Source organism: Molothrus ater, chromosome 1, assembly GCF_012460135.2.
Source record: "Molothrus ater isolate BHLD 08-10-18 breed brown headed cowbird chromosome 1, BPBGC_Mater_1.1, whole genome shotgun sequence".
Classification (NCBI taxonomy): domain Eukaryota; kingdom Metazoa; phylum Chordata; class Aves; order Passeriformes; family Icteridae; genus Molothrus; species Molothrus ater.
The window spans coordinates 20,127,369-20,143,875 of record NC_050478.2 but is presented as its reverse complement, the minus strand read 5'-3'; the positions used below and the strand labels follow the sequence as shown (position 1 = coordinate 20,143,875).

The 16,507-nt window shown below is 39.1% G+C and overlaps 1 protein-coding gene across 1 annotated transcript in view; it reads left to right on the top strand.

Annotated features, from left to right (window-relative positions):
• Positions 1-16,507, top strand: part of MALRD1 (MAM and LDL receptor class A domain containing 1) — a 234,685-nt gene that overhangs the window by 37,134 nt on the left and 181,044 nt on the right. The window contains exons 11-13 of the mRNA XM_036396321.1: positions 2,890-2,999; positions 6,649-6,816; positions 8,752-8,872. Coding sequence (XP_036252214.1) covers positions 2,890-2,999; positions 6,649-6,816; positions 8,752-8,872 — 399 coding nt within the window. The remainder of the gene's footprint in view (positions 1-2,889; positions 3,000-6,648; positions 6,817-8,751; positions 8,873-16,507) is intronic.

Genomic DNA, 16,507 nt, shown 5'->3' with positions numbered 1-16,507 from the left:
TGAGGCTTGTTATTATTTTTCTCCTTCTGTCATGAAAATTCCTACTTGTAAATGGTCACAGGCTGATAATAAAAACTGGTTTGAAATGGATGCCACACAGTATGTAAATAACACAGGTAATGTGCTACGGAAAGCCAGTCTGTTGAGATAATATTTTTTAGCTGTGATCTAGTTACTCTGTCTTTGTAACCCTTATTTTTGGCTGGCACAATCAGTGAGGTATGAGACTCAATGCAGTTTTTTTGAGATACTGACCTTTGACCTGACAGCTGACTTTGTTTGTGCATATCATAACCATTGTTTACCCAATATTCACATAGGGGCCACTCTTGGAAGCATTATTTGGACAAGCAGCTTTTTGCAGTTAAATTAATCCATATTGTCTGGGAAAAATAGAGGGAGGATAATTTCCTTTAAAGAGTTGTCCTTCCTTCAGCCTATACTTGCCATACAATGTATTCAGCTGGAAAACCATTTTATTCCAGAAGAGGACTGTTAAAAATATTTTTCCAAAGTGAAAATGTTATTATAGCACACTCCATAAAAATAAAACTACCAAGCATGTTTTTCATTGTCAAATAATATTGACAAGTGTTCTGTGACTTTAATTTTATTAAAATGTATCTATTGCACTGCTTCCAGTGGAGATAAAATCTGGGTCCAGAGCCCCTTTAATTTATATTTATTTAATTATGTGTATTATCTGCAGCCAGACCTCCATGCTTCTCTTCCATGCTCATGTTCAAGAAATGTGACATTTAAGTATTCCTCCTCAGGTATAGGAGCCTCAGGATTAAAAGTCACCTGAGCGACAGTAGTGGGCAAAGCATGTGTGTGCCTGCTATAGAATGATTCTAAATGAACAGTCATATTTTATCCGCTGGTCCTCACGTGATGAAGTGCGGCAAAGTTGCTGCTCACTTTTCTCAGCAGCTTTTTGATCTTTCATTTAATTTTCTCTGTAGAGTGGGACTGGGTCCACATTACAGCACTTTATGTAAACACTGCTGTGTTACAGGTTTCCAACTCTCAAAGCTCCAGAAGGGTGGGTGCACTGATCTGCCTGCCACTACCTTTGCTCTAGGTGCTGATGAGATCTGAGGGGTAATGTGGTCAGAAGGAAGGCTGCTGGCAGCCTTAGCATCACATTAACAGCACCCATGTGGAGCTATGTGCTGCTTCACTTCAGTTGCTTTGACACCTGAATTTTTACAAGCTTGTTTCAGTGTTGCTGCAGGTTGAAGCCTCAAGCAGATTTGGAGGTTACTATGCCCCATTTCTCAAGCCCAGTAATGTTGCATTCTCTGTGTAAATTAGCTGAAAAGGTATTTCTGAGGTGGTTTTGTACCAATCTATCATTGTGCCTGCTATAGCCACGACTTCAGAATTAGGATTCCAGAATCTGAGCAAGTTTTTGCGAACATTAAATCACCATCCTTCAGGTTGCAAATGTTCCTTTTGGTACTGCAGAGTGGTCATCTCCCTTCTCTCCTGGGGAGGGCAGTAGCAATTTTTGATTAATGAAGATCTTAATAAGGCTACAGTAGAGGCTCAGCTGCAAATTAAAGAGGGTCCTTTGAAGTACCCTTGCATTCCAATGAGGGGAGCTTCCCTCATGCTGTGGAATGCAGCATTCCAGTTTGTACAGGGAGCTGGAATGGTCCCCTCTTTGTGCCAACCTTGCTAAAGCAGTGCCATTATTCGCGTGGGGCTGGACCTAACCCTCGGCTTCATTACAGATCCATGGGAAATAAGTGGCTAAGGAGTATGACTGTGGCAGCACAATAGCTGATTTTCCAAGATGTAAGGCAATATGTGCAATATAAATGCTCAAAAAAGACTGAGCCTTTAGTGTTGTTTCGCATAGACTTTCATGAAAAAGTCTCAGTATTCAGCAAAGGCAGCACTGACGGCATTCAAAATATGCTGCTTTAGGGCCCCTTGAAAATGTTTATCCTTCCCTACCTTTGTCTGAAGCACATCTGCTGCAGTTCAAATCCAAATGCAGTGCATTTGCCAGAGTTCAGATTAGATCTTTAATTAAGCTTTCATCCCCACTAGCACAGACAACAATGTCAAGTCTGTGGACCCCATGAGAAAATACAGCTTATTCCATTGGCTCCTGTGGTCTGCAACATTGTTAGCATGCTTAAAAGTGGCTGGGCTGTGCTGACAGTGAATACTGTACCCTAAAGGAAATAATTTCTGGTTTAAATTCTCTTTGAAACAATATTTAAGCCAATTAAAATGTGTCCTTTAGGGATCTTGGCTGAGGTCTCTGTTGCTTGATCTCCAGGGCTCTCTGTGTTGCAGCTCCTCTGCTCTCCCCAGTCTGTGCAGAGTGGATGGGCAATGCGTGAAGGTGATGGGTAATACTTGTAGAGTTTTAAGGTTGGAGATCTTAAAGCTTTTGCTTGAAGAGAGCAGAGAGATAAAAAATACTTGCAGTGGATATCTGCACAGTAATGCTCTCAGAGAAGCAGCACCTGAACTGCCTTCAAGGGGCTCTGTAGTCACTTCCTTGGGTTTATGTGCTCGCAGGCACCGTGACAGGGTAGTCTTAGCAATGGCTGCCCAAAAAGTTTTATTTTCTTCTCCCTCTCTCCTTGTCTTTGGAACCAGTCATGATGATTTTACAAGAGGGAAGAGCCAGGAGCATTTGGCAATTCTGTTTTGTCTTTACCCACACAGATATTGCTCATCACAGCCTGTTATGACACCCTCCTCATTATCCACAATGACTGAACTGATGGCAAAGCAGTTTAGATTGTTTTGATCTATGAATAAACTTTATGTGTCTCATGAAGCATATAGTTACCTCTCTGAGGTAGCCATTTGCCATTGGAACATGACATATTTCTCAGACATTAAAATAAAATTTGTTTACAGGATCATTTATTTACTTCAGTGGATCACATCAGAGGAGCACAAAGATGGCCATGTCTCACCTGGGAAGTCCTTTCCTTGTCAAGCTCACCCCTGGACTCTCCTGCTGCCAGGTAACTGTTTGATATGAAGTGTCCCCATGTTTGTGACCTGTCCCTCAGCTGATGCAGGTCAGGTATTCCTCATGCTCTAAGTGCTGCTGCTGAGGGCTCTATTTCAATACCAGTGGAAGCAGTTAAAGACTAATGCTTTGGGAGGACAGAGATGAAGGTAATTTTTACTGTTTTGCTACCAAATTTTTATATCTGATTATTACTATTCTTTCTCAAAGCACCCGGCAGGTGACTCAGATTTCAGGACATGCTCCAGGTTTTTGTGTACTTTGGCAAAAGTATCTGGACAATGATAACAGGGCTCCATCAAACAGCCACTCTGTTGTCTGCAGGCAGGAAAGTCACATAACCAGGGCTCTATAACAGGACATCTATGGTTTGAAGTCACTATGCATATCAGCTGTGTTGGTGTGACCAGAGAGAACTAGCCACCATTCCCCAGACATGCACTAAATTTAAATTCATGTTTTGAGGAGGATGCTTTTTAAGTGCAGTGCAGTACTTGGGAGTTACTTTGAAATATGTTTTTTTGTCAGATGTCTTGTGGCTCTGCAGTGGAATGCAAAAGCAACCAGCCAGGATAGTGGTTGAGCTGAAAAACAAGACAGGTACCAGGAAAAAAATTAATCAGGAGGGACAAAAAATAGAAAAATATTAGATGAAAAATGAAAATAGTTTTATAACTAGGTGGTTTTAATTTTCAATAAAATTCTGTATTTTTAAAACAAAACTTGAAGAAATAAATATGAACAGCAACAATTCACTACATTCACAGCTGTGTTTTTATTTGTCCTTTTGGCCACTGAATAAAATTAATAGACATGGTTCAGTTTTATAACTATTTTTTCTTTTTATTTCTTTTTTCCTAAGGGTTTTTTTTTTAAATTTATTTTCTGTTCTGTAACTTTTCAATGCTTATGCCATACTTGAGAGAAGTTGTGTAGTTATGGTGTGGTTTTCTTCTGATACTGTATAATCCCTTCTCATTTAAAAAGTCAGAGAGAAGAAAAGGAAAAGACAGAGAAAGCTTGCCAAAATAATTTTATTATGTTCTGTGAAAAAAAGAGGCTTTAAAGAAACAAAATGAAATTTAGAATGATTGCTTAACTTTTAAGACTCAATGTAGAACAGAAACTGTTAATTCCACTTGAGAAAACTTTTCTCAAACAAAAAAGAGAAAAAGTCATAAAATAAGGAGATGCACTTAGAAGTCCCAACAAGTAGCAGAATTTTATTCCAGCAGGATCTAGGCTTCTTAGGTTTTATCTCATCGAAGGGACCAGAAACAAGTGCTAGCTTAGCTAAATCTGTTTTACTTGAAACTGCAGCTCACTTGGACTACACACATCAGTGCGTTACCAGATCTCAGCTGAACAGCTGCCACTTGCAGCTGAGGAGCAGAAGCCTCTGAAACAATTCAAGAACAGTTCCTTGCAATCCCTCAAGGCAATCTCTCACTTCTTAATCTTCACATGACTTCTTGGTGTTGTAGAAGGTCAGAAATAAAATAGATGCAGGATAAACTCAAGCAGAATGCTGCTGCAGGGAACTCAGAAGTCCTGAACCATCCCACAGAAGCCCAGAGTGTGTGCACTACTCCTGGGACACCCAAGAGCCTTTGTATTCACAGCACATTTGTTTAGACAGCTCCATCTCACTTTTGTTGACTTTGATGCTGAGGAGATAAGCACCTTTCAGATTCAGATTAATTTATCTTAGAAACCCTTAAGGCAAACTGGGCACCCACTGATATTGAATCAATGAATTATTCTAGTAAGATCTATTGCAGAGTTTGGTCTGCGTTCAAAATAAACACAGATGCAGTGGGGATGCACATATTTTTTCTTGACTTCAAAGTCAGAAAAGAAACAAGTTTTATTATAAGTATGCATGTGTTGAATGAATTTAAAATTCTTAGATCCAACAAAAGCTAGAGCAAGTTCTTACCTAACGGTACGTGTCTGTCAGAGAGTGTTTTTGAGGACAGGAAGTTTGGCTTTCTGCCACATTATCCCTGCAGACTTTTATTTCTGGGAAAGAGCAACGAGTAGGGGTTGCTCAGTAGGATGTGTTATGCTCTCTGCCTATTAATGTGAGATGATGCCCTCTGTTGGATATCCCACTGAGAGGACAAAAGGATCTACACAAAGAGATCCATGTTTATTACTAGCTTTACAAGTTCTTTAGCTCTGGTAGATAAAAAAAAATATTTGAGTTGAAGGGTAACAGATTTATATTGTTCCTTTCTGGTTAATTGAAGCTTAGAAGTAACTTCTTTCTGCAGCTTCTTGTAGCTGGGCCTTTTTGTAGATGTAAGCTAAGAAACATCTTCATTTAGCTCAAGGTTTTGCACTTGTAGAAGCAAATTTCTAGTCCCAGCTCTGTGTTTATGGCTCTTTAATGCCAACAATAGTCATCATATAGGAGGACATATAGACATAAAGAAGGAAGGTAACATTATTTCTTACTTAATGAAAACATAAATTTGTTTGAAAAGCTGTTTGAAAGACAAAGCCATCTAAATTTTTTAGAGTGTAATTCTTCCAACACCTCACTTTGGAAAGTGCTTGTATACCTGCTACTTTCTATTTCTTAAGCTTTTTTGCTGGGGGAATGAGTTACATGAAAGTATTTCAATTTATTAATAAGGATCAAGACTATTTTATATAAGACATGATTTTCATGAGAGGTGGTAAAATTAAATGTTGAGAGATGGAGTCTGCCAGACCTGAAGCTAGATGATATTAAAAAGTAGCAGAGTGTTTTAACAGGAATATTTCTGCATGACTGATCCAGCTCTTGTTTTACTTTCATGAAGAGACAAGTATTATCAATATCAAGGCTTTTGCAGGGAAGTAAGGATACTGCAGTTGAAGAAATTTTCATCTTTGTGTAGAGAAGCAGGAAGGACTCAGGGGGAAAGAAAAAAATTAGTCTTTGAAAATCTTATTTCTTTCCCTCAGTTCTCAGCTGAATTTTTGCCTGGGTATTATTAAAAAAATAATGTATCAGTACAAAAAATAAATTAAATTTATTAAATTACTCTGTATTGCAGGGGAGTGAACTGTGATTCTCACTGTTTTCTTATCTTTTCTGCCTCACAAGCAGTCTCACCCATACAGTTTTTGTATTTTCCTCTTGTATATTGGTCAATCTGCTTGTTTCAGGAGATGAATAGATTTTAAAAATCTGTCTTCTGTATTCATTTATGTTGATTTTGGAAATAACAGATCATAAGGTTTCCTTCATACAAGAATCTCAGTGATTGCTCTTCTGAGATTAACGTGCCTACGAAACTGTCATATATTCAGCATTTGTAAAGAAAAATAATCTTTGAGAAGTCTCTAAGTGCTTACTATGATAAAGAAATTAAGGGAAGTTATATCATTCAGTCTGCATCAGTTGATACATAGAAGTTAAAAGTAAATTGTAAAAATGAGCTTTAGTTTTAAATATAGTCTTGTCATTTGACATGGTACTGCTCCTCAACATTCTGTGATTTCAAACATCCCTATCTTTTGTGCCAAGTTTGTGCTTAGACCCATCATGTCTTCCTTTGTTATGATGTACATATATTACTTGGTACTGAATTTATTGCAGACTGATTATATATTTTTTAAAGCTTTTCATTAAAAAAATCTTTCAACAGGTTAGATTTTGGTACTGGTTATCTCAAGATTCCCAGCTTTCTGTCTTTAAGAGGACTACATTAAATGGAAGTTTGGAAAAATTACATGACATTTCAGGATTGCCTGAGATGAACTGGAAAAAAGTTGATATAACTGTAGGAAGTGTGGCTGAGAAATTACCTTTTCAGGTAACTGTATATCACATTTACATTGCTTTCAAAAAGATATTTTACTTTGGCCTTTAGAATTAATTTACTTTTAATGATGAAATATAAAAAGAGATTTTCTATTCTTTAATGGTCATATGAAAAAAAATTTAATTCAAGTTTTTCCACAGATCCATCTATTAAAGAGCATAGCCATTGTTTCAGTATTCTAAGCATTAGAATAACTTTTAGTAACAAATATCAAGGGACCCTAAAGATTATTTAGTTTCAACCCCCATTGGCAAGGACACCTTTCTTTTGACCAAGTTGGTCAAAGTTCCATCCAACCTGGCCTTGAACACTTCCAGGGATGGGGCATCCACAAATTTCCTGGGTAACATTCCAGTGCCTCACCACCCTCAAAGTAACGGATTTCTTCCCGATATCCAAACCCATTCTTTTTAAGTTTGAATCCATTCCACTTGTCCTGTTGCTACATGACCTCATAAGTAGTCCTTCTCCATCTTCTTGTAGGCTTCCTTCAGGTGCTGAAGGCTGCAATTAGGTTATTCCAGAGCCTTCTCATTTTGAGGCTGAATAAACCCAATTCTCTCAGCCTTTCCTCACAGGAGAGGTGCTGCATCCCTCTGATCAACTTGGTGACCTCTTCTACACTCACTCCAATAGGTGCTGGGGACCCCAGAGGCTGACACAATACTCTGGGCTCTCAGTAGGGCAGATTGGAGGGGCAGAATCCCCTCACTGCCCTGCTGCTGACACTGCTTTTGGTGCAGCCCAGTGCAGGTTTGGCTCTCTGGGCTGTGAGTGCTCATGTCCAGCCTCTCCTCCACCAGCACCTCCAGGTCCCTCTGGACAGGGCTGCTCTCAATCCCTTCATCCCCAGCCTGGATGGATACTGGGGGTTACCCCAGCCCAGGGGCAGCACCTTGCACTTGGTCTTGTTGAAGCCCATGAAATTCCCATGGGCCACTTCTCGAGCTTGTCCAGGTCCCTCTGGATGGCATCCTGTCCTTCAGGCATGTCAGCTGCACCACTCAGCTTGGTACAACCACTGAAAACTTTTTGAGGGTGCGCTTGATCACATTAATAAAGATATTAAATGACACTGGTCCAAATATGGACCCCTGAGGGGCATCACTTCTCACTGATGTTCGCCAGGACTCTGAGCAGTTGGCCACCACCCTCTGGATGTGAGCATGCAACCAATTCTTTATCCACCTAACAGTCCCTCCATTAAATCCATCTCTCTCCAATTTGAAGAGCAGGATGTTGTGGGGGCCACGTCAAAGGCTTTACAGAAGTCCAGATATGGGAGCCATAACCCTTCACTGATGCAGTCACTTCATCATAGAGGTCCACTGGGTTGGTCAGGCAGGAATTGCCCTTGTTGAAGCCATGCTGGCTGTCTCAAACCACCTCCCTGTCCTCCCTATGTGCCTTAGCATAACTTGTAGGAGGGATCTGTTCCATGGTCTGCGCAGACACAGAGGTGAGGCTGACAGTGCAGGTACTTCAAGCTATCCCTACATTTATCCCTATATTATCCCTACAATCTATCCCCACATTGCTAACTTCATCCGGCACAGTATAGATGAACACAATTAAATGGTATAAATCATCATATTTGAATAGCTAATTTAAGAAGATATAATTTTTATGTGTTCCAGCAGGAAGACCATTCATTCAGTAGTGATGACTTTAACCAGTTTTGATTGAAGCAAGCTCATCTGGGTTGCATAACTTTCCCTAGGTAAAAGTAGTTATGGCTTTGACAGTGGAGGAGCAAATTTCTGACCCGGCCAAATCTCAGTTGTAGTTTTTCCTGGCTGATGTTCAGAGTTCTATTTATGCAGATGTCATAAATTATAAAGTAATATATAAATAAATATGTGTGTGTGTTTATGTCTTTTTATCATGCCACCTTTAATGAATTAACTTTTTTTCCTGTCTTTACAGATTATCTTGCGAGGTACTATTCTAACAAAAAATGCTACTGTTGCTATTGATGATATCAGTATAGCAGGGGAATGTGTAGTTGTGAATTGGCCACTACCAGGAGTCGGCCAGGAAAGTGAAGGCAAGTTTCATGGTTTTCAATACCTTTTCCCCAATGTCTGCTATATATAACTTATTTTATTGACAACTTGAAGTTATTTTTTATAAAGTAGAGGATAATCTGAGAAAAAAGTCCCTATGCTGTAATCAGTCGTCTCCCTGGAAGTGTTCCAGGCTGTGTTGGATGGGTCTGTGACTCTGCCCGTGGCAGACTAGATGATCTTTAAGGTCCTTCCCAATCCAAACCATTCTATGGCTCTATAATGCAGGCTTTCATCCTTGTGTAACACATTAGCTGCTATAAGAAATTTGCACTAATTCTGCAAAGTGAGCTCTGGTGGGAATTTCCTGGTACCACTCACTATGTAGAACCTGCTCGCATTCATGTTTGGATGCAGAGGCAGAAGCAAAGAATCCTAAATTTTGCGCTAAAGAGCAAATTTGGCTGCTTTATCTTTAGGGCAGAAGGCTTCTCCCATCATTACTGCTAAATATCTGACATATAATGAACGCCCACCAAACTCATCTTTGTACTCACACTCTGTAGTCTTGAAGAGCCAATGGATGGAAATATAAAACAACGTAACCTGTCAGACTGCTGCTTGTGGTCCTCTTGATGCTAACAGCTGCTTTTCAAAAATGGCATGGGCACATGGGAAGTCAGGGGTGAGGTTGATGAGTTATAGCCATTAGGTATCTGAATTTAATATCCAAAAAATTTAAAGGCATAATATAGAACTTCAGTGTTGTGTTTTTAAGGCTTCTCTGATCCCTATATACAGTGGGGTTGAGGCATTTAGAGAAACATTTATTTGCTTTAATTATTTTCCTTACAACTCCCTCATTTACCCATTAATCACAAAGATATTGTCTTTACAAGGGAGTTATTTTTTTTTAATCCCTTTCTGGATAGAAATATGAGTATTTAAAAAGTTAAGGTAAATAAAGAATATAAAAAGTTGCTCATCATTCCTCTCACTTTCCAGAAATCTACTGAATAAAAACCAGCAGACCCTGGCTTTTTGCTTCCCCATTCATTGAAATTTGGGGTGTTTTCTAGTGTGTAAGTTGAGGTACAGGCTAGTAATGATGCAGCACCCAATTTTGGCTTCTTGCACCTTGCATTGTGACCTGAGCAGAGAGAGAGCACGGCTACAGCAGAAAGGTTTGGTGGAAAACCTGCACCTGGCTTCCAGGGAAAGAGGAGAGAACCATACCAGCCTCTGGCCTCTGAGCAGGAGCCTGGCTCTGTAACACCAAGGTGTATTTGATAACTTTTCACATGAAAGTTTGAATATTGTGGAGAGTAAGATTTAGTTTAAGGCCATCAGACATTGAGATCAGCTGTGATATAACCTGGTACACTGCATAGGTGCTGATCTGTTCCTTGTGCTGAGCACGTTGCTATATTAAAAGGAGATGAAAAGCACTTCTTAAAATTTATATACTTGTGGGTTTGCTTACATGTCTTTTTCTGATTTTTAAAGGGGAAAGAGAATCTGCAGATGCTAATGCTTCATCTTTTTACTGTCCAGAGGGATTTTTTTCATGTGGGAATGGGCAATGTATTTCGCCTGATAAATTTTGTGATTTTAAGCCTGACTGCCCAAATAACCACGATGAAACCAAATGCCGTAAGTGAAATCTTTGAAATCTATGTTGTTAAGCTCCTGTGACTATGTTCCTTTGTCCTATTTTCAATGCTTTCATGACCTCATAAATCTTGAAATTTAATTAAAAGTAAAAGCTCTCGAGAAGTAGTTACTTCACTTTGATTCTGTTCTGTGATTTTTTCCCCTTTTAGTTTCTGTAGCAACTATTCTCTCTTAGCATTAAAACCAGAAGAAAAGATTTTGATTAATTATTTAGTAGAAGATGCTCCTTAAAAAGTAGTATTTTATTTTATAATTCTAATGCACTGGCCACAGACTTGCATTCAAATTGTATGTTTTATATACTTCTGATGTGAAGATGCCACGGTGGTACCACAGCTGTACCATGAGCCTGGTCACAGATACAATTTAAGCAGAGTCAGCGTCCTCTGGATGAGCTGTGACTCCTGTCAGGGCCACATGCCTGGGCTTTCCCTGCATGGAAATAAACACGTGGGAAACTAGAGGGAGGTGATGCATCTCAGAATCCCTCTCCACTGTACAGTCAGCAGGGAGCTTGGAACTGTTTCAGGGTCTCTAATATGCAGCTTCAAAAGTCTTTTTGATTCATTCAGTTTCCTGCTTTGCATAAGAAATCACAGTTATACTTTGCACTTTTGAAAATGAGTCTCTTGCTTTAAACCACCAGCTTTGCTGTAGAACTTGTGATGCATTTTCAAAAGAATTGCCATGAGCCTTATTTAATGCAAGTTTTCTTTTTTAAAATAGAGCATGATACTTTCTAGCACATTCAACACAAATGACAGAAATGTGGTAGACAAGATCCTCAAATTATTTTCTGTGCCTTGTTACACATCTAAAAACATAAACTTCTTTAGAGGCGCTAATATAATCCAATTTCACTGTTCATATTTTATGGTTTTTATTTGGAGATTTGAGAGTTGTTGCTCAGATAAACAAAGATCTATTTGACTATTAGCAGGTAAATCAAATAATTACAGCTTCTATGTAATTTTTCTTCAATTTTAGCATTGAATCTTCTTCAGCTAGAGCACTAATATTGAGGGTTTTAAGTGTTTAGAAAGACTACTATCCAAAATATACAGAAGTTTGACATATAAAACTGCATTTTGCTTTAGTAGATAGCAGTTTGCCTAGCTAAAATCAGAAATTACTATTGAGTGTTCACTAAGCAGAATATCTTTCCTCTTGTGGGCCAGAGTAAAGAAAATTCTGATGTTATTGTAGCACAGCTGAGGCTGGAAGTCATATTTGAAGATTACTTAGTGGTTAAACACCACCCTGCTTGAAGCAGAGATACCAGAGCTGAATGCCCTGAGCTTGACAGAGTTAGGTTGTGAATACCTATGAGAATGGAGACTACCCTGCCTGCCAGGACACCCTGTCCCAGTGTTTGATCACCCTTGGGGTAAAACAAGTGTCTGTTGCTTCTTCTCCTTTCACTGGGCACAACTGAGAAGAGTTTTTATTTCTTTACTCCTTCTCTGTTCATATTACTCATATTAAAACACTCCATTTTTAATTCACTTGATGTTTTTTCTACTTTAGTTATGATTACATACCTTATTCAGCGTTGGGTTATGATAGTCTGGATTTTTCTAACATTACCCTTTTTAAATTCAGGTAAAGGTTATTTGTTCTCTGACAAAATAATAACACTTCTAAATCAATAGTTTAATTAAAAAATGTTCTAAATAGATTTAGCTGCATGCAACTTTCACTGCACTGGGATAGCAGTGAAGTTGTAGCTTTTAATCAAGAAAATTAAGATCTGGTTTTTGAGGCCATTTATATTTCCATTTAACTATTCAGCCTTTGTTTCCATTTCAACATTGTACCTTTGGTTGAAGACAAATGTCCAGCTAGGTGTTCCTAGACCAGCCTCAATTACAAGTAGCCTATATGGCAACTGATTTTTTTCTTTTTCCTCTAATTATATGTCTGAAGACTCTTTTATTATACCCAAGTCGCATTTGTCAAGACAATACATTAACAATGCCATGCTAAAGGTTAAACTTTGGAACCATTATATTTATGGTGATCTTTGCTCTAAGTATATTGCTGACTTATAAATCATTGTTACTGCTGAGCTGGCTCAATGTGTGCTAGCAGTACAGCTTGTAATGTGGGAAGCAGAATGTAGGTACACAAAGGACACTGCAAGCAGTTTGGCAAGCTGACTGTTTCCAAGCAATAAACTTGCCTTTCAGCACATTAATCTGGTAGTCTGCAGCACTAGAATAGCTCTTTTAATTTTTTTCAAATAGTATTTCATCATCTTCATGCTTATGTAGTGCATCATTATTTTCTATATTTTCTTTGCATTTCCTGCTCTTGGATGCAAGCATTTCATATTTCTCAATTTTCCTTATTTCTGAACTTGGCTATGCACAGATTTTTGTTCACCTCTTCCAACTACATTGTTGTTTTCATCAATATTAAGATTTTTTCCCATGGTGTTCCATCTAATAGGGATTACATGCACCTTGACCTTGTTAATGTTTTTCTCTTTGTATGAGAACCAGGCAAAGATATTACATGCGCTTAAAATGTCTTTCAAAATATGTTCCATTTAAATCTTATAATATTAAATTCCAGCAAGATTATTTAGTTAGATGCTTGGGTCCACTACACCCACTGAATAAGCCAGATCTCCATAAAATTTTTTTAACTCTCAATATCAATACTTGAGATATCTCTTGGTTTTCACTTCCACTCAAATTAATACCTTTTTTTCTGTCAGGCCTGCAAGAATTCAGTTGAAGATTACCCCTTCTGAGACTGACAAAATATTTTCTCTCTTGAGTGCTGCAACCCCTGACTATTAGATCACAGCTTTTCTTCTACAGATGAAGAATTTACTATGGCCATAAAGCTTTTATACATTTTATACTTGACTTCCACGCATTAAAGCAGAGGAGAAATGTGACAGCCTTTTTCAAACTGCAGATTTACAGCAGTGACCTAACACACCTATCACATTGTTTGCTTGTGCTCTGGAAGATGAATGTGCAGCATGACTTCTGTGGTCTACATTCTATGCATTTGGTGTTGTCGAAATGCTCACTTTTGCACCCTAAAATTATGTTGATGGAATAAGAATAAGATCAGGTTGAAAAGCAATCTGTTAACATAAATATATTCTTGATAATCTGTCTGCCCTTTGCTAATTTCTCCTTTATGCTCTGTCTTATGTGTCCTTTTTTTTTTTCTGTCTACTTATGGTGTGGATTATCAGGAATAATTATATGGGTTTCTATATAAAATAAATAAGAAATAATTTACATTTATATGAAATATAGCATTTTTAAGAGGTCTATCCATGGTCACATGCTTTGAGGTTCTGACCTCGTTCAGAGCCACTGATGTATCGAGGCACACCTGCTGCAGCACTGACTCAGCCACAGCCAGAGATCCTTTGAGGTGTACTTTCTCCAGCATGGATTTACCCTTCAGAGTTACACCTGCTACCACGCAGACATAACCATGGCCACAGGTGCTTCAAGATGTACCTGCTCTGGCATGGGCCTGTTTTCAGCCATAGGCACCCCAGGGAGTCCCAGGCCCATGTGGCCTCATCCATAGGTCCCAGTCCCCTTGATTTGAATCCACACTGGAGTCCCAGCAGCAGCAGTGACCTGGCCATGCGCCAGCAGGCTCATCACCTGTGTTCTTATCAAAATGCTCCAGGCACAGCAGAGTAAGGAGATAAGCAGTCAGCAAGCAGTGAAAGCAAGAAGCAGCCAATAGTGAGCACCAGGCTCTAATGAACAGTCAGGAAAGCAGCCCCATGGCAAGCACAGGAGTGTGCCAATTAATATCTAAAAATCAATATAAGCTATAAGTTTGATCCAACACATTCCAATCACACTTTTCATTATGTCAAACCCTTCAAGCCCCATGTGCCAGAAAAGACTGCCATGGCTGAACCCCCAGCTCAGCCCCATGTAGCTGCTGACTCACTCCCCTGGTGGGATGGGAGAGAGAATCAGATGAGTAAAGGTGAGAAAACTCACGGGTCGAGATAAAGACAGTTTGATAGGGAAAGCCAAAGCCATGCACACAAGCAAAGCACAACAAGGATTACATTCACCCTGTGGGCAGACAGGTGTTCAGCCATCCCCAGGGGAGCAGGGCCCCATTACACATTATGGTGACTTGGGAAGATCAACACCACCACTCAGAACATCACCCCTGGTCTACTGCTGAGCATGACACCACAAGATGTAGGCTATCCTGTTGGTGTTGGGATCAGCCTTCCTGGATGTGTCTCCTCACAGCTTTTTGTGCATTCCCTCCCTTGCTGGTGGGGCAGTGTGAGCAACAGGAAAGGCCTTGGTTCTATATAAACATTGCTCAGCAATAATTAAAATATCCCTGAATAATCAACACTGTTTCCAGCACAAATCCAAAATATAGCCCTTTATCAGCTACTGTGAAGAAAATTAACTACACTTCAGCCCAAACCAGCACACATAAACACATGGTATTGTTTTGTGTTTATGTCTAAATGAAAGATGCATTTAATAGTTATTATTCTATGGTGTACAATTTAGGGCAGCACAATCATGCTAAGGCTAGCCTTAAATGAAGTAATTCATAAGCTGGACATAATCTATATTTTTGTACACAGTTTTATGTACCTTAATTTGAGTTAGAAGGCAAGTAAAGAGAAGGATGCACGTATTGGTTCTTAAAACCTACTTTAGTGGCATAATTGTTTAAAGATAAATATTATTTGGTTTCTAATGGCTACCTTCATATAAGCAATAAAAATCTCCTCAGTATTATAAGAAACATTCCGTATATTTCCCACTTCTGCTCTAATTATACAGTAACTCTTCCTAAATCTCATTTTTAGAGTCAAATCTTGCATACCAAAATGTCTGTCTCATATGCTTGCTACTCTATTTCTGCCAGGCAAATCAGTAATTCTTAAAGGTGAAACAGTAGCCAGATCAGAGAGATGGGCTTAAGTTCAAGGAGTGAAAAGATTGCAGGTTGTAAATTGGAGAAGGTACCTAATACTGGAAGTGCCTAGATAGCTGCATGAGAATCAGCTCATGAAAGTTAAATGGGGAAGGGATGGGACTGAAATCCCATCTACAGAGGAAGGAAAATACCTTTGACAGTGGATAAGAAATGGGCTGCAAAGGCTGCATTGCTTGAGCTTGCTGGTGTAGGAGAGAAGATACCAGGGGCTGGAGGAAGCCAGGGCAGGAGGGACCTTGGCTGCTCTGGGGGGAGAACTGGGAGCAGCTGATCAAAGTTTCAGGAGAGAGAAAAATAATGGAAGACCAAATGTCTGGTGAGAGAGAATAAAACAAGGAGAGAATGGGAATAAACAATATGTGATATTTTGGGAGGGATCGGTATCATATGTGGCCATTAAGTGACAGGAGCTGAGACTGCATGAGATCAGGGAGCTGCTTGGGGAAATGAGGTAAGAGTGTGAGGATTTCCAGTTTTCCAGTGATAGTGGGACTGAGAAAAGGGGTCACAGAAGAGCAGTTGTGTAATAGGTAAAACAGGAAATGAGCTGCGGAAAAGAAAAGCATTTAGGAAAGAGCAAGGACATTTTTCCAACAGAGACCACACACACTTTTAGAATTTCTATAGAACCCAGAAATCATGAGTCTAACTTGTCTACTTCTTTCAGCAAATATCTACATAGTATTTTTTGGGCAAAAACCTATGTCTCATTTCATAGTTACTCATTTGGTTTCCAGCAAATTATGCACTTTGATAAAAAATATTGAATGGGCTTTGGTGGCAGAGAAAACAGGGTGAATAACAAGAAGACCTGAATAGTGACCACTGGACCTTATTTTTGCATAGTTCAGTAAAAAGAAGAACTTTCCCTTCAGTTTTATAGAATTTATTTAAGAAAATTTTTTCCCTCTGTAAAAATCTCAATCTTTCTAAGTCCTACAGCTAAGTTAGGAGGTATTTTGTGCAGTTAGCTGTTAAAAATGTAGGTGCACAGTGATGTCACAAGGTTTATTTATAACAAAACCTTTTTA